Raw genomic sequence first — 27,785 nt, forward strand, 5'->3', positions numbered from 1 at the left:
TCATAAACTATTAATATTTAAGAAATTTCAAAAAAAGATTCTGAAAGAAGAGGAAATTTCCAATAAAAAATTTCTTTAGGAACTCTATCTCCATTATTTATAATTTTAATTTAGCGCTGAAAATAGGTCTGCGCGCGACATTTTTAGGTTGCACGCGTGGCGTCAAAAGCGAGTACGGCACATGAATTAATTTATTTAAGGTATTGAATATTTTTACTAAAAATTATGGAGTGTTCAGCCCTGCGATTCTGTAACTCACTTTTCGAACTCACACAGAGTTCTGGACTCTATAACTAATTTATTCCCGTTAGAAATTCTACTTAAAGTTAATTTTGCAACAAGTTAAACAATTATTGTTAACTAACAAAATTTTCTCGAACTACCGTCTTAATTGTAAGTAAAAAAAATATTTAATTAATGGTCGTTACATTCATACTTAACAAGATCGCGCCACAAAAGTTAAGTTAAAATATTTATACTTTGTTTATAATTATAATTGTTTTACTTGAACAAAAACTGAAAAATCCAAGTAATTGTTAAAAAAAATTTTTTTTTCTTAATCTTCATATTGTCGTTTTTTTTAATACAAGATATTTATTGATTTGTAAAAAAAAAATTCCCGCCGTTTGTTGATAAATTTTTTAGAAAAAAAATGGATTAAATCAATATTTAAAAAAAAATCACAACTTTATAACATTACAAATATTATGATTAAAAAAAAATTGTTTCCTTAATAACAATTTTTAATTGTATATAATCGTTTTTTTCTATTTCTATTGTTTAAATAATTAGTTAAGAAATTATTTTTTTACTAAAAATCATTATTGACAGTCCTCTATAAAGTAACAAAAAAAATATTTTTTTTTATCAACAATTCTATTGTCTATTAACATCAATTTGTTATAAACAAATTTTTAAACTTTTTTATATTTTTTTTCTAAGACTTCTGAAATTAACAAAAACAACCATATACTTATAGTATAGATTTTTTTTTTCAATTTTTTATTGTATATTTAAAAAACACGTGTTACAAAAGTTGCAGCGGCTGCTTCGTTTGTCTACTAAAACGGCATTATGGCATTTTTTTCTCTTTTACAGTTCTCTCGTTTTTCACAGTTTCACATGTTGTCAACAATATCTGAGGCATTTGTGCAAGATTCACCTTTGCATCCCTTGCATGAGCGGCTGCACCCGTATCTGCAATATCTGTAACCGTAAGATTTTATACCAAAATAAACCGTATTATTAATTAACCCAACGCAACTGTACGAGTGTAAGAAAAATATGACTGATTGGAACTACGATGACGTGGAAAATATTTTGGTTTTATTAGTTTGAATTTGATAGATGCCTAATGTACATACAGACACACAACATATTAGTAGGTATATGTGGCCCATTCTTACACCTTCACAAACGAACACACCGCACACCGCACACCGCAAACATACATGCGAACACTCACACACATAGATCCGATATCGTGTTCACGTAAGCGAGGTTTTCCCATCATAAGTATCCATTGATACCTTTCTGGGAAGCCTTGGCAACCTGTTAAGATTTGTAAAAGATAAAAGATATTTTTATATTTATTTTTATTTTAATTATTTTTCTTTTATACCTTATGTTATTATAATAAATATGCTTTTAAACGACAAATTACCTATGACATTGCTAAACGACAATAAAAAGTATTAAAATTAACCCAATTGAATCATATATTGACTTATAATTGGGAGATTTGTTTTTACAATGTAGTTAGCAACCCTCGTAGAGTGCTTCATTGAGTAGGCGAAAACAGCAGGGCGGCGGCGCGACTTCGTGACGTCACGGAGGCTGCCCCTCACGCATGCGCCCGCCTATCGAACGGCATGTGCCACTCGCAGCCGCTCCGCTCCACCCGATTTAACACTTTTTTATTTTGCTCAAGTACGTAGATCTCCAGAATTCATAAGTAAGACCATCTCAAAACATCTAATCGCCCAGTGTTCGGTTCCGCGACTGATTACAAAATGGCTGGATGGCACGAACCATTCGCGAGTTCGGTGTGTTCTTAAGGGACGTAATGTGCTTCGTTATGTAAATGTTACGCAAGTTCGGGACTGCCTTCCGACCCAGAAGTGACCCTTGGTCTCATGTAACCTGACATTAACGTGAGTACGTCAAAGTTTACCCAGATATGCAAGCGATCGATACGCCTTTCAGGTACCTGAAAACTGTATGGTTGGCATTTTGATTGTATAGTCCTTCTAGAGCCTTGCGCCTGTCTGAACCCGTTATCTTATCGCTATTCAACAGCGTTCGATATATTTCCCAACCTATTAACTATTATACCGTTGATAAGGTGTGTTGCATGTACTTATATTCTTAATATTTGCATATTCTAACATTAAAAATATAATCGATTAGAAATTAAAATATGTAGCCTTATCCACGCCCTAATCTAATAATATGAAAATAACATAGACCAGTTAAAAACCTCTGAACCTATCACTTTATGAGTATTTTTGTTAACTACACAATTTTAGGGAGCTCTTATGTTAAAGATAAGTCTTAACATAAGAGCTCCCTTTTATTTACTGATGAAACAATTCGATAATATATTTTTGACCTACATTGTAGAGCAAGATCCCAGGGCCGCCAGACGTCACGTATTTTCTGACGGATGAAATGTGGACGATTGGGTAGTGTTAGTATGTACTATGATCGTATGCCTACCTGCTAGCTTGGTTAAACGGCCAATTTCCAGGTATCAGGTAATCAAGGTACACAAAAACATTACTTACTTCACGTAAATTCTCATGGCTGATTTTTATATATGTTTTGGAGTGTATAGTTAAAAATAAATTGTCAATACTCCCAGACGCTTTCCGTCGGCCATATTGCTTGACAGACGCTTTAAGGGTCTCAAAATAATTAGTCAACTTCACGTAAATTCTGACGCTCCATTTTTATATATGTTCATCCGACAACTATTTTAAAAGCTTTGACAAGAAGACAGACCGATCCAAGGGGCCAATCACCCCCTAAACTAAATTTTAATATCTCTATGAGTGGGAGAGCATTATCTACGCGCATGAGACTGAGTGAGACCGACTGCGCTGTTAAAGCCATGAAAATTACTTGAACGTGTATTCAACATAATACTAAAATGTATCTGTGATGTTTACAACGTTCCTGGAATAATTGATGTAGATGCTGCCAGACTACAGTTGTTTATTAATACATACATGGTATCTGATATAAATGAAGAATTCAATCGAAAGAATTTAAGAAACTTCGATGCCAGTAACTTACCACCTTGTAAAAGTGAGCTTTGGCAAAAGTTTCGACGGGCTAGTTATATCGCTAGTCTTTGGAACAATGCAAGTATGAAGATGATAAATATTTTCAACCCCGAAAACAATGGCTGGACACTACAAGATGGTAAATATGATTCTATTGGTTCGATGGAGATCAATTACCGGGTTTTGTCAGTGAGTCGCTGGAAGAACAATCAGGTAAATTATTTTCGTTTCTCATATTATTTGTATCTTTTTAGTTTTTTCAGACCTTCATTGTTTAACTTGTTTTTTACAGAGGAAGAAAATAAGGATAATGCTGATGATGACGATCACGATTTAGATATTCAATTTCAAGATTGATATTTGATGATGATAATGAAGATTAAAAGCCACTGTTAAGAAATATTGAAGAATTATTTTTTTTTTTTTTTTTTTTATGTAATAGGAGGCAAACGGGCAGGAGGCTCACCTGATGTTAAGTGATACCGCCGTCCATGGACACTCACAATGCCAGAAGGCTCGCAAGTGCGTTGCCGGCCTTTCAAGAATTGGTACGCTCTTTTCTTGAAGGACCCTAAGTCGAATTGGTTCGGAAATACTTCTGTGGGCAGCTGGTTCCACATAGTGGTGGTATTTTTAAAATAAATATTTTTACACTTTGTTTCCAAATTTCCAATAAATAATTAATTAAAAAAATTGCTGCTATTTAAATATAAGTGGTATTTTTAAAAAATATTTTTTAGTTCTAATTAATAAATTGAAAAAAAAAAAAATGTCGGCTAACTTTAGTATTATTTATTGTGTCAATTTTTTTTCTTATTTTTGTTGCTATAATTTACTTGTCAACAAAAGTTCTAAAAATTATAAAATATCTGTTCAAGTAATTTTCATGGCCTTAATAGCGCAGTCGGTCTCACTCAGTCTCATGCGCGTAGATAATGCTCTCCCACTCATAGAGATATTAAAATTTAGTTTAGGGGATGATTGGCCCCTTGGATCGGTCTGTCTTCTTGTCAAAGCTTTTAAAATAGTTGTCGGATGAACATATATAAAAATGGAGCGTCAGAATTTACGTGAAGTTGACTAATTATTTTGAGACCCTTAAAGCGTCTGTCAAGCAATATGGCCGACGGAAAGCGTCTGGGAGTATTGACAATTTATTTTTAACTATACACTCGAAAACATATATAAAAATCAGCCATGAGAATTTACGTGAAGTAAGTAATGTTTTTGTGTACCTTGATTACCTGATACCTGGAAATTGGCCGTTTGACCAAGCTAGCAGGTAGGCATACGATCATAGTACATACTAACACTACTCAATCGTCCACATTTCATCCGTCAGAAAATACGTGACGTCTGGCGGCCCTGGGATCTTGGACTATTGGCAATGTGTTTAGTAATCGTAAGAACAGTTGTTGCCTCCATTTCCCTTTTCAAAGAATTCTTGAATAGTCACGTGTTTTTCCGTGAAGCATATGGAAATCCTATGGAAAACACCTTCATTTGTTTTATTATTACTAGGAGCATAAAAGAGGAATTTCTGTTTCAGACAGCACACTACAACAGTATCATTAAAATACTATAAATGTTAATTAAGAAAACGTATTTAAATGTCGTTGCCGAAATGTCAAACTCTCATAAAGAAGATATAATCAAAGAAATAAATCACAATTGGTTTACTCGTTTGGTGTTGAGAGGCCATCCTAAAACAATCTTATTTTTACGTCGTTGGTTAAAACGCCCTAACATAAGCATATCCTTGGGTTCGTGTCTAAATACAGTAGGTACACTTCCGATGATCGCATGCCAGTAACCCAAATATTGACTTTTTATTTAAAATAACCCTTTATATAATAAATTGTGCTCTAAATTGTTTGTGAAACTGTATAACTGTAGCCGTCATTTTGATCAAATTGTGTGATAAACTAGTTCGCTAGTAATTTGTCAGGAACATTTCTAATTTCTGAAAACGAGATCAGAGTTGTCTATCGCACTTTTGCTCTACAAATTTCGGTCAAGTGTTGTGCACCACCGCAACAAAGATGCTCCGAGAAATACTATGACAAAAGATATAATTTTCTTTTAATTGGTTTTCTGCCAAATTTTAATTGCGTGCTTTTTGGCCATTGTATAAATTTATTTATTTTATCATTATACATTTTTACAGCCAAGTGGATTAGATTGGTGGGCGAGTGGGTTAATATTTGTATTTTTTCACTAGATAACTGGTACTTTACTATATAATATAAATTAGATGTCTTACATATAAACAAATACGAAAAACCGTAATGGTGTTACCGTCATTTGGATTAGTTTTCATAGAAATTAAAAAGTTTATATATTCTATTTAAGAAATAAGTTTAAGCGCCATTTTTTTATTATCTAGCTCACACACAATTTGGCGATTAAAAAGAGTGGCGGAGAGTTTATTGCCAGTTGTTCTGTTTCGTTCTACGCCCTTGATTTGAGAACTGGCAGTAAATGTAAAATTAGGAGCATTTAATATGTATTTCTTTTTTCACGTTCATAAGTGTTGTGTGTTTGTGTTACCTATATGTATGAATGATTTTGGTTTGACTTAGCATCTAATGAGGGTATTCTACAATTCTAGATCCGAAGCTATTCTCAAATAGTATTCAGCACAGATTTAGCCAATAAACTCGGTCATTGTACTTTCGGCTGGGTGAACATGAAATCCATGAAATATTCAAGTAACGGCCGCAACGCGTGGAGGCTGCTACGCGGTGCCAACAGCCATCCGTGCGCCCAAAACCGAATACATACTATTTGGCACAAATATTGAGCCTCTGAACCACTTTATCGGCAATATTGTTTTAACTATATATTTATTAGCCTCCATGTTGCAGAATCTCAATAGTTGTCTATTACATGTTTATCCGAATACCAAAGTAAACCGAGCGTTTACACTAGAAATTGTTATTTTGGGACTTTAAGTTAAAACCCTGGTAGGCGTTCAGTTTTATTGTATTGTTAACATTCGTATTTATAACATATTGTAGATCACGTATCAAAATAGTTTCAATATTTTCGACTGTGACGTTATTTGCATGTTTCATGACTTTATATATTTTTAATTTATTTAAACTCTTTTAGTTTAAAAATAATTGGAAATTGAAGTGAGTATTATTTTAAACTATGAACATAGATGAAGACACTTCAAAGTCAAGTCAAAATAATTAATTTAATATAGGTAACACAATGAACACTTATGAACGTCAAAAAATAATATACATTAAATGCTTCTAATTTTATATTTACTGCCAGTTCTCAAATCAAGGGCGTAGAACGGAAGAACTGGCACGTAATATATTATATGAATTTAAATGATTTTCATAAACGTTCCGGACATTTGATAAAAGATGCAAAAATTCAGTGTATACTCGTAATCGTGTTAAACAGAATGCGACACCACGAACCAAATACATGACTATGCATGCATTTTTAGATAACCAGGGTGCATGAAATTGACGAACGTTTGGATCATATACAGTTATTATTTCCTGCCTATAGGTAAGGAAACTAAAAAGATTCTCTTAAGAACAAAAAACAAAATATTTTAACGTTATTAAATATTTATGGAAAAAACTTGTACTTCACAATATAGTAAGGAAATTAAACAATTATAATAAACGAAAAACTATTATTAAAACATAATTAGAATTATCTTGATTGCAAGCAAATTGACTTAGGCAACCTTATCTTTTTTTATTTCCTGCTTGAATCATATTTAATGATATTATAATAATTTAGGCATGGTGCTAGTCGTAGTAGAAATGCTTTCTATTCTGGTCAACTCAAATTGGTCAATGTACAATCAGGTAATTTTTTAATAGTTTAATGCACTGATAAACAATTAACAGAAAATAGTCCGTGTTTCATTCACCTCGTCATCATAGGTCAAATTGGTGAGTTTAATTAAGAAATGAGTTTCTTGATTGTTACATTTACTTTTAATCTCACCAGTTTTTTAGTTCGGATTAAATAGACTCAGGCCTTCGAATATTTAAAGTTGGCGTCAATGCTATTGACGCGAAGTTAAAGGTTACTAAATTTCAGAATTAAAATTAAATACCAGCAACAATACAGAGCTTTGCGCTCTTTAAATGAATGCATACTTGACAATTTCTTTTGAATAGGTAAATAGTGGACCATTAGTGTCCTACTTAAAAATGCTGCAGTAACCGCCGTTACACGCTACGCTGGAATTACTGCTATTGTTAACTTCTATTTTTAAATACATATATATTTCAATACCGAAAACGTTTCGATAGAAATATTTTGAATGGTGATTTCGTAGAAATAGTCTCTGCAAGTAGTCGAAATAGTAATGAATAGCGCGTTACATTGTTTAGTTTGGTATTTGGTTTGTTTAATATTTAGACAAATTAAATGCAGAAAATAAATTTAATAAAAGTGTGAATTGAATATGTATAAGATAAAAAGACAACTAGGCTTGCGAAATTCCCAACCCTAAGAACTTATAAATGGCGTTTTGAAAAGCAGACCATAGTTTTATTCATTGAGGTTTAATATTGATTGTAAGAAATATAAATTCATAGTATATTATTATCCCTTTTATCCTTTCAAGTGGCATGATTGATCTATCTTCAAACATCTCGTAATCTGATCTAGGATTTGATCTCTCCTCAATGGATTAAGTTAGATATCGTTCAATAATTTATGACGTATAAAATGAAGTATTAACCGCAATCTTTATATAAAAGTGTAGTTAAAGCTCGTGATGTACGTACGTGTGTTTAGTAAATACAATATCATGTATTTATATAGGTACATTATGTTCATTTATGAACGTTAAAAAATCGATTATTAATTTACATTTACGATTCAAATCAATGGCGTAGAACGGACTAATAACTACTAGAAAAAGTTGTTTGTTGTTCCATTAACATTTTTATCTCATACACAATACAATTTTGACAAAAGTATGTTGCAAAAATTATGACAAAGTCGTAGAGTATTTCAGTCTCTTTCTTACTCAACCACAGTTGACTGTCACAATAACAATTCGAAAACTTATCTTTCACCTCTAATCTGAACCTTGGATACCCACAGGGTTTTATTAAAAGTTATTTATAAACATTATTGTTATAACACTAATAATTATTTAACATTTCTTACATTTCAAAATAGAAATTATATGAAAACCAAACTTCGAGTTTGTATAAAAATATTTTCATGATTTGTGATTTAAAATCAGAGTGTACCTTTCAATATGTTGAAATAAAAGTTTGGCGTTGGAAAAAACGAATGCATTTGCTATTATCAGAACTGTTGAAATTGTTGAAGAGAAACTTTCGTTTCACGTTTTATAAAAACAGCCCGTCCCTGCACCGCAGAATACTCACAAAAAACTTATTAATGGCAAACAATAACATAACGGCTGGCCTGAAAAGTTCGTAAGCTGACACATTATTATAGATTTCTAGTATTATATACAGTGTGGCTAAAGACAAATCGTAATATAAAAATGGTATCGAAAAATTGCTATGGACCGCTATTTTTAAATGGTCCTCCAAAAGTAGTTATTTCTTAGATTAAGGAAATCACGTTATAATTACTTAGAAATTGCTATACATCTGAGAATAGGATAGATAGAACGAGGTAATTTATGAACTGTCATAAGTAATAAAGTTATTAATCGAGCATTTCTAGACACATGCAAAAGTTTGGAAATGACAATGGTGCATTTTAATACCTACGTCCCACTGTCCTCAAGCGACATCTGTTCTTTCTGTTTATTGCAAAACTTGCTTTGTTCTTTTGTTGAAATTAAAAAGTTCAGCAAAACTGTAGTCTCTACATAGCCTCGGTTTAAAGAGAAATAATTTAAGAAATAATTTTTAATTACTGACTGCGAAAATAACTAAAAATACCTACAGTTATATAGGTACCTTCAGAAAATAAGTCTTGCTTTGTTTATATGATATAATACTTTTGGCTTTTTATTCCAATGATACCTTGACATAACAAACACACACAATTTTTGTTTGACTACACTTCTGGACATTAAGTAGGTATATTTACAAATAAGCAAAAAAACTATAGTTATATGGATATGGGACAGTAGGTTTTTGTGTGTATTTGAACGAAAAATAGTATAATTTTTTGCTTGGCCACTAATAACACACATAGCTATCAAAGCTAAATGACAAAATATAAAAATTAGAATTTATAAACTGTTAAATTTTAAGCGCTAATTTGTATGTTTCTCGTTCTCGCCTATAATAATTGAAGTAGGTACCTTAATATCCGCTGAGCGAATGCTGCTGGCCATATTGACCTCTTTCCTAATATAAGTTAAATAAATTATATTTCCCTTCTATTCTGTTTTACAAGCGTTGAATGCAAATTTTAATACTTGAGCTTATTAAATATTTAGCAGAATAAAGACAAAAAATAAGTATGTGGAAAAGTTTGTTATTTATATTTAAGCAAGAATATAAAACGTCGTCCAAAGTATAAAGTTTAAAATTGCATGATTAATAATTATGACCGAAATTTTCTGATAAAATAATGCAGAAGTATATCTATACTTATATAGTATCTTATAGATAACTTAGGGCATAGTCATATCGGGTATACGACACAATTTTTTTTCAATCTATGGTAGCAATAATTTTCGCGCCATTTCAAGGTAATAAAAAAATGGCGGCCTGGGCGGCGCTTGTCCATTGATTTGCATTTTGGTAAATATTTTTGTCCCTCAAGACTAGAAGTTTTTAGAGAAAGAATATACGTATGATTAGTGGTATGGTCTAAAATTTGCCTTGTAGAATAATAAAACTGCATAGATATTTTAGTTTGCATTGATATTTTAAATGTTAGGGACGGACATGATAATAAATATACGATTTATTCTATTAGAAATCAATGCCACAAAATTGTGTTCTGCTTCCTTTTCGGTAAAAACATACTTGCCTATTAAAATTACTACTAAAAGTAACTATATTATTAATATTATTTGAAACTGCATAGACTTAGCCATTAAAGCACATGTGTGATACAATAAAAACCTCTTCTAAGGATTGGTTATTTATAACACTCGTGCTGGAATACACCTCGTTACCGAAGATTTTTAAAAACTACTACGTGTTTCTCTTGTTTTTGTATTATTATACATAGTTATAGGTTCCGAAGCCATTTTTTTTATTCGACGATTTCAAAATTGTTGTTATGTATTTAGAGCAAATATTTAAAAAATATCTAAGTGTACATTACAGTAATTCATCTAATTAGACTGGAGAGTAAAAGCGTTTACGTTTGTTTCATTGTTTAAAACATAATTACGGACGACACAGTAACCGCACCTTACGACGACACATTTTGACGAATGTCTAGTACGTAATAATTTATTACCGCTGCTTTCGCGGAAATATCTTGGTGAAACAGGGTTGTATTATTACCCCTCTATTCGTTTTTAAACTGTCGCATTAACTTTTATGATTATTTGGTAAAATTACAATCTAAGGTATTCCGTAGAATACATGACACCCTCGTGTTTTTTATAGTAAAATATTTTGCAAAATTTCTGAAAAATAAGTTATAGTACTAGACCCAAGAAAGTCAAAAATGAGAAAACATGAAAGCAGACGTAATAGTGCTTTATGACTTCGTTCTCCGGGGCAAGCGATATTATAGTCATTGACTATATCTGGCTATTTTCCCACTTTCCCAGACGTCGCCAAGGAGTCTGACATATCTTGGCATATTAAGGGCGAGGGAGGCAGGTCAGCGCTCTTTTTAAGTCGCTAGACAGGGCGTCGCGTCAGTATCTTACGTTCTCCAAGGCTACTAGTGATATTCATATAATATTTAATACTTATAGCTTGTGTTTTTTGACTCTATGGATTTAAGATATATTTAGATATACAATATTAAACAGAGTTAATTTTAGCTGTACACAATTCATAATTTTGTATATAGTATTTGGCGTTGTTGTTAATAATTTTATCTTTTTAAGTATGGTAGTGATTTAGTCTTAAATTAATCTTAAAAATTAAAAACGATATATTTTACGATGTTACAAAGCTGTTAATAATAAGTATGTAACTGATTGTTAAAAACACAGACTTATGTTAATAATATTTTGGTTTATGTACTTTAATACGTTGGTATTCACCTATTGATATTTACTATAAACTTATTATATTGTAAACGTAAAATGTATATTTGCTATGTACCGTATGTAGGTACGGTACATGCATACTTACTAAGTAGCCCAAGTATGGTAAACTAGCCCAAGTATTGGTGGTTCAAAGGTCATTAACCTCGATCAGGCTGCACTCACTTGGGTCATGTTAAGAGGCATTTTGCGTATTCTCGAACGCTTAACATGCTGCCATGTATACAACATTACTTCTTTCAGTTTAAATGCACTATTAAGTGCATATTCTCAATAAAATACATAAAAATATTAACATTTACTATGTATTATTATTTATATGTACATGATACATATATGGTTCGACTATAATAATATGTACGTTTGTTAAGAACCTTAAATTGTGACTGATGGACTAAGTTAATTTTATGATTTTATGGTTTTTGTGTGAGCCGAGCGGTGTAATATAAGTTAATAATATCCTACTGGTATATCCTAGTTAATTGTTAGGACAGAAAGTGTGCTCTTTACTGCATTTCTACTACCTTAATACCTTTAATTTTATTTACCGATTCGAACCAGTGTCAAGTTTTTGGCAAAAATACTTAAATCTCTATAATGACACTAAAGTGGTCAAAGAAAAAAATGTGTAATCATTGATTATGCTTAAGAATACTAGAGGTAGTAATCCAATTTATGAAGTTTGTTCTTACGGGTGTAATCAACCCACTTACCTTTGAGGGGAGTGAGCATATCACGCCGGCTATGACGTCAATCACCGAGTACCTGGTTGAGTCGATTTTAACGTGAAATCGATAAATTATTCATACGATTCAAGCGAGGTTTGTCACGGTGGAGTAGGAAAGTGGCCCACAATATATTGTATACACTATGAACATTGATTTTTGATTTGTGACGGACTTGAAACATCAACGTATTCTTAGACAGAAAATTTGTATTAGTGTATATACTATATATACTTCTTTTGTTCCATAACTGAAATAGTACTAAACACATTTATTTAATAACTATTTTCTTCTTTGTTTATTCTATGTTTTATACCAAGGTTGCAAGTAATAGTAATTTGTTTTTCAACAAAATTAGGCACGTCATCAGTCGTCATGTATGAGACAATGTAATAGTAACGCTTTTACTAAAGAATGGAGATACTCAGTATACGCGACGAAGCCCTTTCACATCGATTTTACCCAAAATGAAATTGACATGATTATTTGTTTTTAGATTATGAGTGCGTACGGACTATCGGGAGGTGGCGAGTCGGATGTGATATCACGTCGACTAAGGGAGGCCGAGCGAGCGCGCGCCGACGCAGAGAGGGCGCACGCAGACGCATTAGCGCAACTTCGCACTGCTCAGCGCTCGCCGCTCGACTCACACAATGTCGAACAGCTACAATCGAAAGTTAGAGAACTTGAGAAAAAGGTAACGAAACGTTATACATTTTATATAAGCATATCCCACGAAAAGGATAAAACTAGTTATAATTTTATAAGATTTGATCCATGTGTGAGCAGTGTCGGTTTAGTGGCTTCAGTGTGTGACTCTCATACCTGAGATCGTAGGTTCGACCCCGGCTGTGCACTAATGGACACTAAAGTTCAACACGGCAACACTAATGTGCTACACGGTGAAGGAAACATCGTGACGAAACCGGCTTGTGTCAGGCACAGGAGGCTGATCACCTACTTGTTTATTAGATTGACAAATTACCATGAAACAGATTGGTCCATGTGTAGTTTCCGAATAAAAAATCACTTTTACATTAAGGCAGTATAACTACGTATAAAATTTACTCGATGTTACTAACTATACCTAAATACTATTTGGAGATAGTAAATATAACATGTGAGCAAATCCAACTAGCTAATAATTTTTAAAATTTTCTAAAAATTGTTTAGAATATTTAAAAAAATATTATATTCTATTTGAATATTTTTTAGGCTGCTCTAGAAACAGTCCGATGTGAGGAACTTCAGTTAGAATTGTCATCAGCAATGCGTGCGAGAGGCACAAGTACCACTGCCACATGGTCCATGGCCACTCAACCTGCCACAGAAATTGAACGGATTATGGCCAAAATTGAACAGGACAATAGAATTCTCGCCGAATTAGAGCACACCAGGTCCACAACTCATGGTAAGTACACTTTATTATCTATTTTTATTATTTACTATCTTTATTATATGGAACGTGATTTAATAATAATATCTACTTAGATTATTCCATTCTAGGCATACAGCAGAGCGGGTCCAACCAAGGGTTAGGAGAGTATCATTCACCAACACCGTCACCTCTACCACACTCGTACACGAGTACAACGGGCCATAATATAACTTTGTGTCAGAGCAACACAATGCCGACTCTGTCTTCCCTTCATGCACAGTACACAGCCTCTAACCCTAACACCGCTGCGTATTCCATGAGTGCGCACAATCCTACCTCCTACGCGAATGCAGTTTCCGCTCCTTACGGCCTCACAAACACACACCAAGTAACATTCACTAACCCTGTTACTGCCCCACTTGTTAACAACATCAACCAGATATCCAGTACCTTAGCGGGCTTACAATCCAATCTTCATAATCTTACCGGAAACGTGTCAGCTATGACTCTTGGAAACGCATTAACTGGAACAGCAATAACAGGCACGATGGCGGGAAGCGGTCTTAGTAGTTGTTTGAATAATGTACCAACAAGTTTATCAAGTGGACTAACGAGTACTTTAGCAGGAATACAATCAAGTTTGACAGGAGCACTTGGAAACACTCTAAGTAATCTTACAGGCGGAACACAAATTGGAGCTTTAAATACGAATCTAACAAGCACAAGTGTTTATGGAACTGGTAGTGGAACTTATACAAATCCACTTCTTACTAGTGGCTTAGGTACAAATCCGATGAATATTAAATTAAAGCCCATGGATGAGATAGATTTGGGCTTAGGTCGATATGGAACCAATAATCCAACTATGATTCGGGCAGTGACTCCAGTGACTCCTCATCAACCAAGCTGGAGCTTAGGATTAGATAGCCAATTTCCAGATAGACTTGCTGGTTTAGAATCTTCTTTATATCATGATCGTGGTCAGAGAAACATGAGGCTTTTGCAAAATAATTTGTTAGATATGGATGGTAAGATATCGAAAATTATATATTTTTATTTTGAAATTTGAAATTATGTTTTGATATTGCTACAAAAAACATATAACTTGGAAGTCATAGTCTCCTGAAATACACTGTTCACTATATCAGGAGCCTGGGACACATGTTATGTATGTAATCTAATTATTGGCACAAATTATTATTACCCTTTATGTTCTTGATGACTTCATCTTTTCAGAACAAACAGTTGTGCTTTAAGTTATTGGTATCTAGTTTCTAGTTCTTATCTCCATACCTTTATGAAATATTTGTGATTCTGAAAAATATCTGTCAGATACTTAGAAAAATATGTTTTCCTTGTTTCGTACAGGCTTTTAGGTAGAATAATAGTTTATAACTTAAGAATTATCCAACTTAATTCAAAAAATCTATATACACACTTCCATTTCAGTGCGAAACACACATTACATGAACGGAGGGGGACCATCCGAGGCCCAAGTTGATATGCTGGATATTCCAGGCAAAGGTCGTTGTTGTGTTTATATAGCTCGGTTTTCTTATGATCCACCGGAGTAAGTAAAAGCAAATCTTTAATTAACTTCTTTTTTGATAAATAACATATTTTTCTTAAACATCAGGTCATATATCCAGACATGTAGCGAAGACAAACAAATCTTCTATTGTTATTACATTGTTATAAAAAAATAAAGATTGTGATAATATTTATACGGATATATAAGTACTGGAGTACTCTTTAATTCTAATTTAAAAAATAATAATTTCAGAATTGAAAGTGCTGAAGGTGAGCTATCAATATGCGCTGGTGATTACCTCCTGGTTTGGGGTCCACCAGATCCAAATGCAACGATGCTTGATGCCGAATTGTTAGATGGTCGCCGTGGTCTAGTACCTGCTAATTTTGTTCAAAGGCTGGTAGGCGACGATCTTTTAGAGTTCCACCAGGTAAATACTAAAATAACTCGTTTATTACACTATAGGGGCATTCATCCTGAATGAACATGAAATGGTCTGTTAATCACTTGGTGCTCACTCAATAGTATGCGTCAAGGGTATGAATTATATTTTATATAGTTATCTATATGCCGCGACTTCTGCGGCTGGAAATTCGGTATTGTTGTTATATGACCGAATGAGCGATTTTGTCAGCGTATATGTATTGTATGTATGTAGCCCAAATCAAGCATATTTTATAATTGTCATTCAAATTTAATGGCTTTTTTCCGACTTCAAACTCGTAAACACAATGTAACAGAGGCTATGTTCCTTGAGCTATTCGAGCTTAGCTATATACAATCTTTTTGTAAAACTCACATAAGGTCTCGTTTTAAAAATTAGCATTCTGATATAAAAATAAAAACCTTTTTATTTATTTTAAAAAGCTAGTTACTATGTACTTAAACAGTTTATTAGCTAACTTACACATCCTAGAAATAGCAGCGTTAGAACCCAGGACGTTTCTGCGAAAGGGAATGGCAAAAGGTTTAATAGAACAAAGGAATATATTCTTATCGTCAACAATAATTCAAAACAAAAACGCACTGAAATAATTTGAAAGGTTTCGTATTTTGAACCTTTTATAAAAGTGGATGGTTGTGTTACGATATTTGTTACCAAATTCTTTGTATATGGAAATAACCATTAACCAATAAACACGTATTAGAATAAGGCCATTTATTCCTTTAATTTTCAGGCTGTAGTAGCTACATTACGTGATGCCGATGAAACAGCTACGACAGCAATAAGTGATATGTCACTAAGCCGTGATGTAGCTCGTCTCAGTGAAGTCGCTGATGTAACAGATGGATCAGAAGATGATGATAATGGTAAGGAATTTCAGCCTAGTACAAATACAACCTTTACATAGTTTTTTTTATTACAACAGCTTTTTAGAAGATTGCTATAGTCAGCCGAAATTCAGTAATATTCAAACTAAGTAGATACAATAGATTATCACAAAGCTCATCTTAGATTTTTACCATAGTATCCAAGCCCAACATGATATCGAAGTTGGTTATCCCACCTTAATAAAAATAACAACATCTGAATTAAATATCCTTTAAAATAGATTTACTTAAAAATATTGTTTATAAAAAGTTATGATAAAGTTTTTCCTAATTGTAAAAATAAACATTTACTACGTACAAAGCTTACATAGCGGTCACATTGTTCCTTTCCTCTTCCCTCTATCCCATTGTACTGGACTGCACGCTTCATAACTCGCACTTCTGCCTGGCTACTTCACGCGATTGTCCTCGGACCTGAACAGCCAAGCTGTTTTTCTCGTCGCTAGTTCCGGCTCCGCGTCAGCTCACTTTGGAGCGGCAGTTGAACAAATCTGTGCTGATTGGCTGGACGGCACCCGAGGGAGTGCAACAAGCAAATATCGAGAGCTACCATGTCTATGTGGATGGAGTATTGAAGACAACTGTGAAGGCCACTGAGCGAACCCGTGCTTTGGTAGAGGGCGTAGATTCTAATCGAGTGAGTTTTTTCCCATAACTACAATTTAGTTATTATTAAACTTAATAGTAGTAATTTATTTACATGCCGTATTAAAATAATATTGTTTAATTCGTCTTAACAGTAACTAAGCAATATTAATCAACGACATTTACTGCGATTATTGAACAGCTGTGCGATTCTCTCACTTTTCGAACTCACACAGCGGTTTTCACAGCGGTGGTCGCGCTCAAATGAGTTCGAAAAGTGAGTTACAGAATCGCAAGGCAGGTCCGGTTTCTACTAACGATATAGTCCAAATCATAGGAAGATGTTATTTCAATAATAAAAAAATAACAAATACGTTAAATCTATTGATTTGATCCCATAAAACAAAATTTTCTGGCATTTTTTAATTATAGCATTCGCCAAAATAGATAATAGTTTTTGCATTTTAAGCCGCATCGGATCAGTGTTCGATCTGTCACGGCCACACGCCGTACATCTCGTGATGCCGCTTGTACTATGGTAATTGGTCGAGATACTGCAAACATGGGACCTACCTGTGTTAGAGCTAGTGGGGTAACATGCTCTCAGGCCGTCATATCCTGGTTGCCAGCAAATTCTAATCATCAACATGTCGTCTGTGTAAACAACGTCGAAGTAAGTTAAACAGTATTTAAATTTAAAGTTAGTAAATAGTATGTATGCTTGTTTTCTGTATTATTTTTAAATAATATGTAACTCACGTAATATTAGTGAAATATTTTGAAAAGATAACAATGAATATGATGTGTGTATGCAATAATTACTTTATCTAAAAGACAATTTAAAATAATCCATTGAGTTATATTAATAAAATAGTTGTACATAACATGGCCGTCACTTTTATTTCTTACACGAAGAGACAAGATGCTATAATGCGTTGGCGTGTCACAAAAAGATTATATATTTTTACAGTCGGTGTCAGAACAGTTATTTAAATTTTGATACAAATTGAAATATTATAAGTTACTTAATTTGGAACATATTCTTGTAAAAATTTAAACTCGTAGGTTCGGACTGTAAAACCTGGTGTCTATCGTCACACTATAACTGGTTTATCACCAAGTACGCAGTATCGAGTGACAGTCAGAGCCAAACATTTAAGAGCCGGTCCTCCATCTGGTATACCTATCGAAGAAGCACCAGGAGCTTACACAGACTTCAGGACTCTTCCGAAAGGACTTCCAGATCCTCCAAATGAAATCATGGTAATTTTATTTCAATTGACAAAACGCATGATGTGGTTCGAGCATGCCTTTGTCGGAGTTTTCTCACATTCCACACTGAACTTCCCGATCACTACTTACAATAAGATTCTACCTGTTTATTAGAAAGTTCTTAGCTTATTTGACGTAATGATTATAGGTACTAATAAGTTTAAGCATATGTGTGACCCTTGTTGGATTAAAATGCGTAGGAATCTAACATGTAAATAGAAGCAATTACTTGCAGTTTGAAATGTTTGACAGAATAGCGGACGCACTCGAAATTAGCATCCTAAAGTTCACGACGTGTGTGAATAAACCCTACCTATACTCTTTCACATAACATACACACCCCATCCCGAGTCACAACCTCAAGCACGAGGCACAATGGGTATCTCGAAGAAGTCGCGTCAATCGCAACCATAAATCCAGCGCCAGGAAATTTATATTGACGTCGCTCACTTCGTTATTAGCTTAGCGTACCCTGTGTGATGTCGATCCTCCCTCGATGTGGCTTATTAGTAACTCTGACGAATGTCTTAAACCAATTGGCCTTAATGTTTTGCTGGATTGTTGGTGGTGATTGGTGCGGTGTCGCAGGTGGAAGCTGGGCCGCAAGATGGTACACTGCTTGTGACGTGGCAGCCAGTGCTTCGACCTCCCGCTTCAGGGCCTGTAACTGGATATGCTGTTTATGCAGACGGGAAGAAGGTGACCGACGTAGACTCTCCGACTGGTGATCACGCTCTCATCGATATCGGCAAACTCCTCGGCCTCAATCCTAAATGCGTCACCGTAAGTTTCTGTTTAGCTTAGTGTGGCTGTTCTAGCGCTATGTAGCATTTATTATACGCTTCATACTTTTACAAACACACGAGTACTTACTATACGCACATTTTTAATAAAAACGAATTGCGATATTTTTTATTAATAAATATATATTTTATTCCTTGCAGGTAAGGACTAAGTCGCGGGACAGCCAATCGAGCGACAGTGCTCCAACTCCGATTCCGCCAGCTGTGTTGCGAGGTGTGGTATCTAGGGTACAGAGAGGGCCTCCAGGTCAAGTTCTTAACCAGCCAGTTCCACCTGGTTATAGAGCGCAGCGCCCGCAAGCTTATCAACAGCAACAACAAGTTATAGAACATGATGAAAATCTTTCCGATAAAGAAATATTTCCAACGGCAAATCGTCATGATCCTCAACAGCAACAGGCTCAGGTGACAATTTAATTGCATTTTTAAGTAAACTGTGTATTATTGAGTCTTACTTTATCAACCAATGTATTTCGAGTTTTTATACATTTTAGTGATCTTATGAATATTCAATTTTAATTTTCAACAATTTATCCGAATTTGAACAATTTAATTTAAAAGTAATTTCAATATTTCTTCAAACATTTTTGGCACAGCTCGTATTTGTTTAGTTCGCAGATCAGTGTTGTCTATACTTTGTGTGTTATTATTATTTCGTACAATTATTAATGTTTTGTAATGTTCTATGTACTTATTTGGGCTTCTTTACTGTTAATCTCATTGACGAATATCTCTTCAGATAGCTATCATTGTATAATTGTCATAATTTGCTAAAGACAGAACTAGCAATTTGATTAAAAAAGCATGTTCAAAATAACTGTAATTTGTAATAAAATCATTACTAATGAAAGTATTATTCAAATTGCTAGTAACATGTTATCAGTGTTGCAAACTGCACTCTTTATACTAATCTTCTGTGATTCTGTCGCTGATATCTCTTCAACGTCAAGTAGCTCTGAGCCGGTCTAAAGGACCAGATGCTCCAGTCAAGTAACTTTTTCTGGGCGTGACATATTGATATTGAGTGAAGATGATATTTATCAAACGTTGTGTTACGTAGATAAATGTCATCTCATGCTACTGTCTGTGTGTGATGTTTCCGGGACCCGTTAATTGCCTGGAGGTCTGGTGGTACCACGCGCGTCATAGCTATGCACTCGGCTCGAAGCGTTCCAAATTGAATTGCATAATGCTTGCAACTAGATGAGTAGTCTCTAGTGCTATTGGCCGATACTACGCACGACACCTACAGTACCCTACTTAGAACATATAAAGAGCTTGTACTTTGTGACACAGACATCAAGCTCATACCTATATATTTATGTCATCACTTAAAATGAACTTTGCCTCTTTCTCTCACATAACTGTTACACCTTTTCGTAGCCCACGAGCGGATTCGGCACAGGCCTTCTAAAGAGTATATTCGACAAAATAACCCCTTCGGTAAGGAATTTTTACACGTTTTTTTATTTATCTTTTATATTTTAATTTTTTGATCTTTATACACCTTATTTGATTTAGCGTTATATTTTGGAGTGTTTTTAGTTATTAGTTGGTTTTTGTTGATTTTCACATTGTGCCCGTTTTAATAGTATCATTATATAAGTATTTTATATAATATTGTAGTCATCGAACAATACATAAACAAAATTTGAGTATGCTTTTTTATAAATATCGTAGAAAAACAATATAACTGTAGCAAAGAATAACATTATAGCTGACGTCTAGAATAACATACAAAATAATGTATGGAAGTATTTACATTCACTAATAGCAGAATATCCATAGCTTTAATAGTTAGGTTACAAAAAAACATAATACGCTAACAATTTATTATAAACAGCTTTTCATTGTTTAGCCTACATAGATTTCTACGTACGATAGCTTGAAATAATCTAGAACCTCTGATAGTTTATTGGTAACTAATAACATTCAACCCACAAGTCATTAAACAAACACGCAATACATCGATCATGATTCATTCAACCACACATAACATTAACATAGGTTATACAATCTTCAACTCAAAGGGTACGCTTCTACGCAGCGAACTTTTATAGTAAAACAAGCTTGTTAAGCCAGCTTCACTTCCCCTTTGCAACATCTCTCAATGTCTTCTTGTCTTTCACTTTCATTTCAACTCCATGCTTCGGCAATTTGTCAATGTGCATTCCAAATTCGAGTCTCATTCATAATATTTAATTTTTCAAATGTTCCTAAATTCTAATTGACCATGGTATCAGCATTCGGGGATACCTGCCATCGAAATCACTAAAGAGGGAGCCACGGAGCAGATAAGCGAGGAGGACGACACTTCGCGGCGGTGTCATCAGGTCTGCGATCTCTCCTTGTCATCGATGTGCTCTTCATGTGCTAACACTCTCACTTTGCTCTTCTAAGTGTGTCGAATAATATTCACGAACTTCCAATTTTCGTTGTCTGTGTACGTCTTCACTGTCTGACACAACACGATCACGTCCAACACGACCCAATTTTTGAAGACACTTCTCACAACCGCAAGCCCATGTTAGGAAGAATTATAACAGAAGCACTCGAAACAACACAAAAACATTTAAGCATGCGCAGCGTGTTGTTGTATGACTGTTCCTGCATGCTGTCTTGGCTTAGATTCTTAATATTAATGTTTCTGCTCTTTCCGTGTCTTGGTTTATGAAATTGGAGATCAAAACTCTGCTTTTTAAGACATGAAAGTTTTTAAAGTTTCTTTAAACGCTGTAAGCTGAATTTGGGAAACTCCACAATTGAAGATTTGATTTCTTGAAAAGCTGCACGCAAGCTTTTGTTGTGCATGGGAGTTGTCTAGTTTCAACGGAATGAAATGTAAAGGAGAAGGTAATACTAATTGCTTTGTAATGCATAATAATGGCAGGTATAAATTATGGCTAACCGCTTAATGAATTGCTGATGGCTTTATTATGGAAAATCTAACCTTATTAATGTATTGGTCCGTACGGACGTCAGCAGCAGCCGTCCCAACCTGCACAAGCGTCGCAGCAGCCTTCGGGTCAGCCGTACCCGAATACACCAGCCTTCCATGGCACGCAGCAACCCCCCTTTCAACAGGGCGCCCAGTTCCCAAGTAATCAATCTAATCAACCACAATATCCCGGACAACAACAGCAGTATCAAAATCCGCCTCCAAGAAATCACCATGAAAGGGGACGTCCTCCTAACCCTCACCAGGTAATTGAGAATAAAGTTTAAATTAAATGTTATAAAACGTATACAATATTAATTAAAATTATTAAATTCAGATACAGCAGCAAGCCCAACAAGGTCAAATGCCGCAATACGGTCCGAGAGGTGGTCCTCCTCCAGGACCACGAGGACCTCCTCCGGCTGGAGGGCGGCCCCCTCCACAAGGTCACCCTCAGTCAAAGAGGGGTCGTTTTTTCATCGCACTATTCGACTATGACCCAGTAACTATGAGTCCCAACCCTGAAAGCTGCGATGAAGAATTGCCGTTTAGCGAAGGAGATACGATTAAGGTATTTGAGTCGATAGACTTTGGTTAAGTTCATAAATTGACACCACCAACGAATAATTTTGGTAATATTTTCTGTGGTCGGAATATATCTGCACCAATATTTCGAGCGATTTATATTTTAGTATTACAGGTATGTACCTACTCTACAAATCACATTAAACTCAAAGCATTCTCATGAAGTTATGCAATAACGATTATCGCTAATTGGTTCTCTTTTTAAATTCCAGGTGTGGGGTGACAAAGATGCCGATGGGTTCTACTGGGGTGAATGTCGAGGTCGGCGTGGCTATGTACCCCACAATATGGTCGTTGAAGTTTCTGAACAGGAGGCAACTGGGCAGGTGTCCGCAAAACCTAGAGATCGCTGGACAGACGCATATGCCAACCAGCCCGTACGTCGGATGATAGCGTTGTATGACTACGACCCGCAAGAACTTAGCCCTAATGTTGATGCCGATGTAAGTGATAATAACTTATTAGTGAAACTTAATCTATTGTAAGAATTAATTTATTACCATTGTAATTTCAGGCTGAGCTCAGCTTTCAAACTGGTCAGATAATACATGTTTACGGCGATATGGATGATGATGGGTTTTACATGGCTGAAATCGAGGGTGTTCGAGGTCTTGTACCAAGTAATTTCCTAACAGATGCCAACGATCAGTATGCACCTGCGGGACCAAGTGGTCAAGGTTCGTAAAATGATTTGAAAATTGTATCTTCCCCTGTCCATAGCATTTTACCATAAAACATACGGGGCCTGGGGCTAGACCGTTAATGGCCTATTTGATGAAAGGGCCGATTTAATCGCATATCCCATTTTTATATTCCAAACAGAAAACTTACTTCTATCCTTATATGTATTCTAATGTATTAATGTTGCTAAACTTCAAGCGATTATTTTTATTTTATTTCTCTCGTAGAATTATGTCTCAATATTACAATATATAGTCTCGTTGAAATTTCCCATTTATACAACCAATAAAAGTTATAGACATTAAAGAACTTTTAGTGTTTAAAGTGCTTATTATGAATACGTAATTAAAGGACCACCTGGGGGTCGAATGGGGCCAAGCACAAGCGCGCCAGGCGGAGGCCCAGGCCGAGGAAGGGGAGTCCCTCCAGGACCAGGAGCTCGGGGTCCACCACCGCCTCCTAGAGATAATGTAGCCCCAGCACAAAGAAATCACCTCCGAAAAACAGGTATAGATCCTTTAAGTTTCCACTGTACTGTACGTAGAGCCGAACGGCTTCTCAATATTCGCTGTTATAGTAATTATTCTCTTTATTAGAGACATTAAATTGTATTAAGTTTAGGTAAGTCCGGCTGACGATCAGGGTAAATTCTGATCACTAAGAGCTTTGAGTGTTTCATGTTTGCACCTTGGACTTGCTATGTGATTACTGAAATCCGCCTAGCTACTTCACTCTGATTACCTCTCTCATCTTTCCCGTACACTATCTAGCGATTGCAAAAGGACTCGCTAGGCGAGTTGTAGATTTCCTTACCCTTTCGAAAAAGTTTGGACGGTTACCCTATGAAATTTTTAATCCTTTCTATTCATCCGTTCTTGGTCCGTAGATAAACATTCCCCTTTCCCCTTCCCACATCTTAATCTGATTGATTTTAAACGCGAGTCCGGTTGCAATCTACGGAGCACAAAGACTCTTGGTGTACACTTTGCTGAATAACACTATCTTGGATTACACATTCACAACATCGTCAACCTTAAACACGAGGGAACTGATAACAGATCACACGAACTTATTATGACAAATCTCAGCGCTAAGGGCGTCTTCGTTTTATTTACTGTGTTTCCTATCGTCTGTCTTCTGTTTTGTTTTTGTCACGGCTCCTTGTTTTATTAAGATTTGTCATGGCACGCAGGGTAGGCCGGTTAATACACGCAACATAGAGCACAGAGTCCACGATGTGCGTGATGTGTGATCCAAGATGTAAGTGGTTGTCTGTGGTCACTATATATGTTGTGTGTATTGTCTGTTTGCTAGATGCCTGCCCTCTTCCCCCTTCTCAGTTAGACCACAACACAAGCGCCAGTAATCCAGAACAGGCGAGTTCTCAGGTAATGCCGTTTATAAAGTTTGACCCACAACAATACTTTCGATATGCAAGCGCTAGCCTCCTTATTTTAAACCACTTTCATATATTTAGATTTATTTTCACTTTTATTTTGTTTTCATTTTCTGTCTATTAAATTAAGTTTCATCTACGCCCAGTAGAACGGGGTGACGTTACCTTTAGCATTTTGTACGATCCAAACGACTCATTTAAGCTACACATTAGTTATCATGTCATATACTGAAGCATATCATACGATACTAGAACAGTTAATGACACAGGATTTTACTTCACTTACATCTTACTTTTCATATTCACAATATCAAAACAATCGCAGGCTTGTGAATGTGGTCCCACTTGAATGCTATATACATGTGAGAAGTCAAATTAGGTACATATTATGTTTAGAATAATTTAAACGGATATGTATGTAGTATTCTTTAGATGACTGATTCATATTGTTCATGTTACACAATCTAGAATCTTTCTACGCTGTATGTGATTTCAAAGCATGTGTGTGATTTTAAATAATTACTTTCCCGTATATAGTTGATAAGATTTTATTATGCTAAAGTTTACGGTTTATAAATGTTGTTTATTTGTGTAGATAACTAGGCAGAAATTTAGTTATTAATCCGTAAACTTAAAGCGCATTTTTGAGTACCGATTAACTAGTCTAAAATAGAGTTATTGATAAAAAGAAGATAAATGACACGTATTTTTTACTTTTGTATGACAGAGCATGAGATAGTTGCATTGCATGATAATTTTAAAGCCAATAAGATTTTTACCTTTTTCCCCAACTGAATAATAGCGTGTGCCTGTACAATTAACAATAATATTATATCTTTTTGGATATCCTTATTATAATGATATGACGTTCCATTCACAGACTTTGAACATCACAATTCAATAGTTTAGAATATAGATCATTAAGTCTAAAAGTTTCGAGGCTACTTTTTCATTGTAGGTTTTTCATTTGTATGCTCGAAATAACAAAAGGTTCGTTTAACGCCTTCTCTTATCACTTAATTATTGGCACTTACACGCTTTGAGCTTTCACCAAGACGGAGGCCTAGAGGGCTTTACCAATGGAATTAATGTTTGAGCTTAATTCTGGATTAGGTCATGTGTTAAACAAAATAGCAAAATGCTTCTCACTGATAAAGATTCCTTTGGCGTTAAGCTATACCTTCAGGATGTTATTCATCATCGAGTAAGTCCGGCAAAAGAGCAAAATTTTCGTTTGTTAGCTTAGGCAAAAGAGTTTGACATAAGCTTATAAGACTTCTTTGATTTTCGGTTGCCATTAAAGTTTGACTTACTCCATGATGAAGTTCCGAAATGTAAGAAAGAGGCTTAGGTGTGTGTGTGTGTGGTAGGCGAGGGGGAAAGGCGTGGGGAGCGTGCCGGCGAGCACGACCGCTCGCACGAGCGCTGGTAACGTGAGCTCGCCGCCGGTTCAGTCTCCGGGCTCAGCCGCCACGCTGGCCATGCCCCCCGTGGGAACTACCACTGCCGTCAGCACGTCTCCAGCGCGCCGCGGCGGGCCCACCGTCGTCCCGGCGCCTACAGCTCAACCCCTTCAGCAGCAGCAACAACAGCAACAGCAACAACAACAGCAGCAGCAACAGCAACAACAACAACAGCCACCCACCTCACAACCCAACCTCATGCAAAAATTCACTGAAATGACCGCCCCAGGCGGTGACATACTCAGCAAGGGAAAAGAACTCATCTTCATGAAATTCGGCCTCGGCGGCAAATAATGTCGGCGGTTCGGTCTTTAGGGCCCTTTAATCCATTACGACGTCGCAGTCATTTCAAACGCGACCTTCGAAGCGGAAGATACTGCTGTTTGCCCGGCAACAGAATTGAACTCGATCAGAGTTTTTTTACATGTAACCCGTTTATAACCGTTAACGTATTGTTATAATGTAAATAAATTCAATAAACGCACAGTTTAGTTAAAATGAATATTCAGAATGTTAGTGCAGTCCTGATACGCACGGTTGGAGTAACCCCTCAATTAGTCGTATTATAATGTTTTCTAAATCTTCAACCTCTGCCCTCTGTTAGATTAGATCATAAGTGATTGTTTAATTCATATTTAACTAGTTATAGTGGTCTTATCAGTGCAAAATGAGTCTACGAACTTAAATGTGCGCAGTGTCACTATACCTAGATGAAATATGTATTTTTAAATATTTAGTTAAAATCTATTTTATACTTAGGCGTTTTTGAATATCAAACGTCATTTGTTTCTTAATGTTCGTAGCTTAGTAGCTACGTGTCCAAATTTTTTTGTCTATCGCTAGGTTATATCCTTATTAATATAGAATTAGATGTTTCAAATCTATATCTTTGTTCTGAAAAATATATATATTGTTGAATGTTATCCTCATGCAGTCCACAGCAGTCGAAGCAATCTGCAGAGTTCGGCCATTCCTGATGATGTTGTCATTATGTTTCAAATGTTTATCGTAATGTTGTAAAGATATATCAGCTGAGACTCTGAGGCCGCAAATTCAGGTGCCGAATTGCAATATTCAATAGAATAACATAAGTTTAAGATTATATAAGTAAAACACATTAAAGTTCACTTTTCTCAAAATATTCTGTGATAGTAGACGTGATACCATCTTTGTCATTCATGTAAGATACAGAATCATTTTCATGTAATAAATTCAAAAACAGAAACATTTTTCTATGGTTTCTTGTTCTGCAGATAATAATGTTTACATATGATTTCAACGTTGCCCAGAAACTTGTACAAAGGTACGAAGTCTATGGTGTATAGCATTATTTTAGAAATCACTGAACTCCTGTTCTATATCGATGAAATCCTGTCTATGTTTTGTTCAGTAACAAATATATGTAACCTCATTTCGATAAAACGAATATATAATTGTCTATGTATTATATAAATTATTGAAGATTATTGATTAATAACCTTCGTGTTTCTCTTTTAAAATTAAATATACAGTAATATCGATTAGTAATAAAGGCTATTCTCGTTTCAAGCCTAAAGACTGCTTGCATGAGTTATATTAATAATTTATACATCTTTTATACCCTTGTTGGTATAACATATATTCTAATTTTAAAAAGAATTTAAAC

At 35.0% G+C, this 27,785-nt stretch overlaps 1 protein-coding gene across 9 annotated transcripts; it reads left to right on the forward strand.

Moving 5' to 3' along the window:
* The first annotated feature begins 1,862 nt into the window (after positions 1-1,862).
* On the forward strand, positions 1,863-27,365 carry LOC125060792 (RIMS-binding protein 2). 9 transcript variants are annotated; one of them, XM_047665865.1, is made up of 21 exons: positions 1,863-2,153; positions 12,673-12,873; positions 13,392-13,587; positions 13,668-14,582; positions 15,004-15,124; positions 15,338-15,515; positions 16,264-16,396; positions 16,864-17,054; positions 17,457-17,675; positions 18,068-18,265; positions 18,863-19,057; positions 19,219-19,482; positions 20,461-20,520; positions 21,321-21,410; positions 22,063-22,281; positions 22,353-22,586; positions 22,813-23,043; positions 23,115-23,277; positions 23,633-23,788; positions 24,596-24,669; positions 26,048-27,365. In XM_047665865.1, exons 2-21 carry the CDS (start codon positions 12,676-12,678, stop codon positions 26,432-26,434), a joined length of 4,422 nt encoding a protein of 1,473 aa, XP_047521821.1. In that variant the 5' UTR covers positions 1,863-2,153; positions 12,673-12,675; the 3' UTR covers positions 26,435-27,365. The 9 variants fall into 9 exon arrangements, with proteins under 9 accessions (XP_047521821.1, XP_047521836.1, XP_047521829.1 ...); XM_047665880.1 differs by having other exon boundaries at positions 17,472-17,675; XM_047665873.1 differs by having other exon boundaries at positions 13,683-14,582.
* The last annotated feature ends 420 nt before the right edge of the window (positions 27,366-27,785 follow it).

Source organism: Pieris napi, chromosome 2 (assembly GCF_905475465.1).
Source record: "Pieris napi chromosome 2, ilPieNapi1.2, whole genome shotgun sequence".
In the NCBI taxonomy this organism is placed as follows: domain Eukaryota; kingdom Metazoa; phylum Arthropoda; class Insecta; order Lepidoptera; family Pieridae; genus Pieris; species Pieris napi.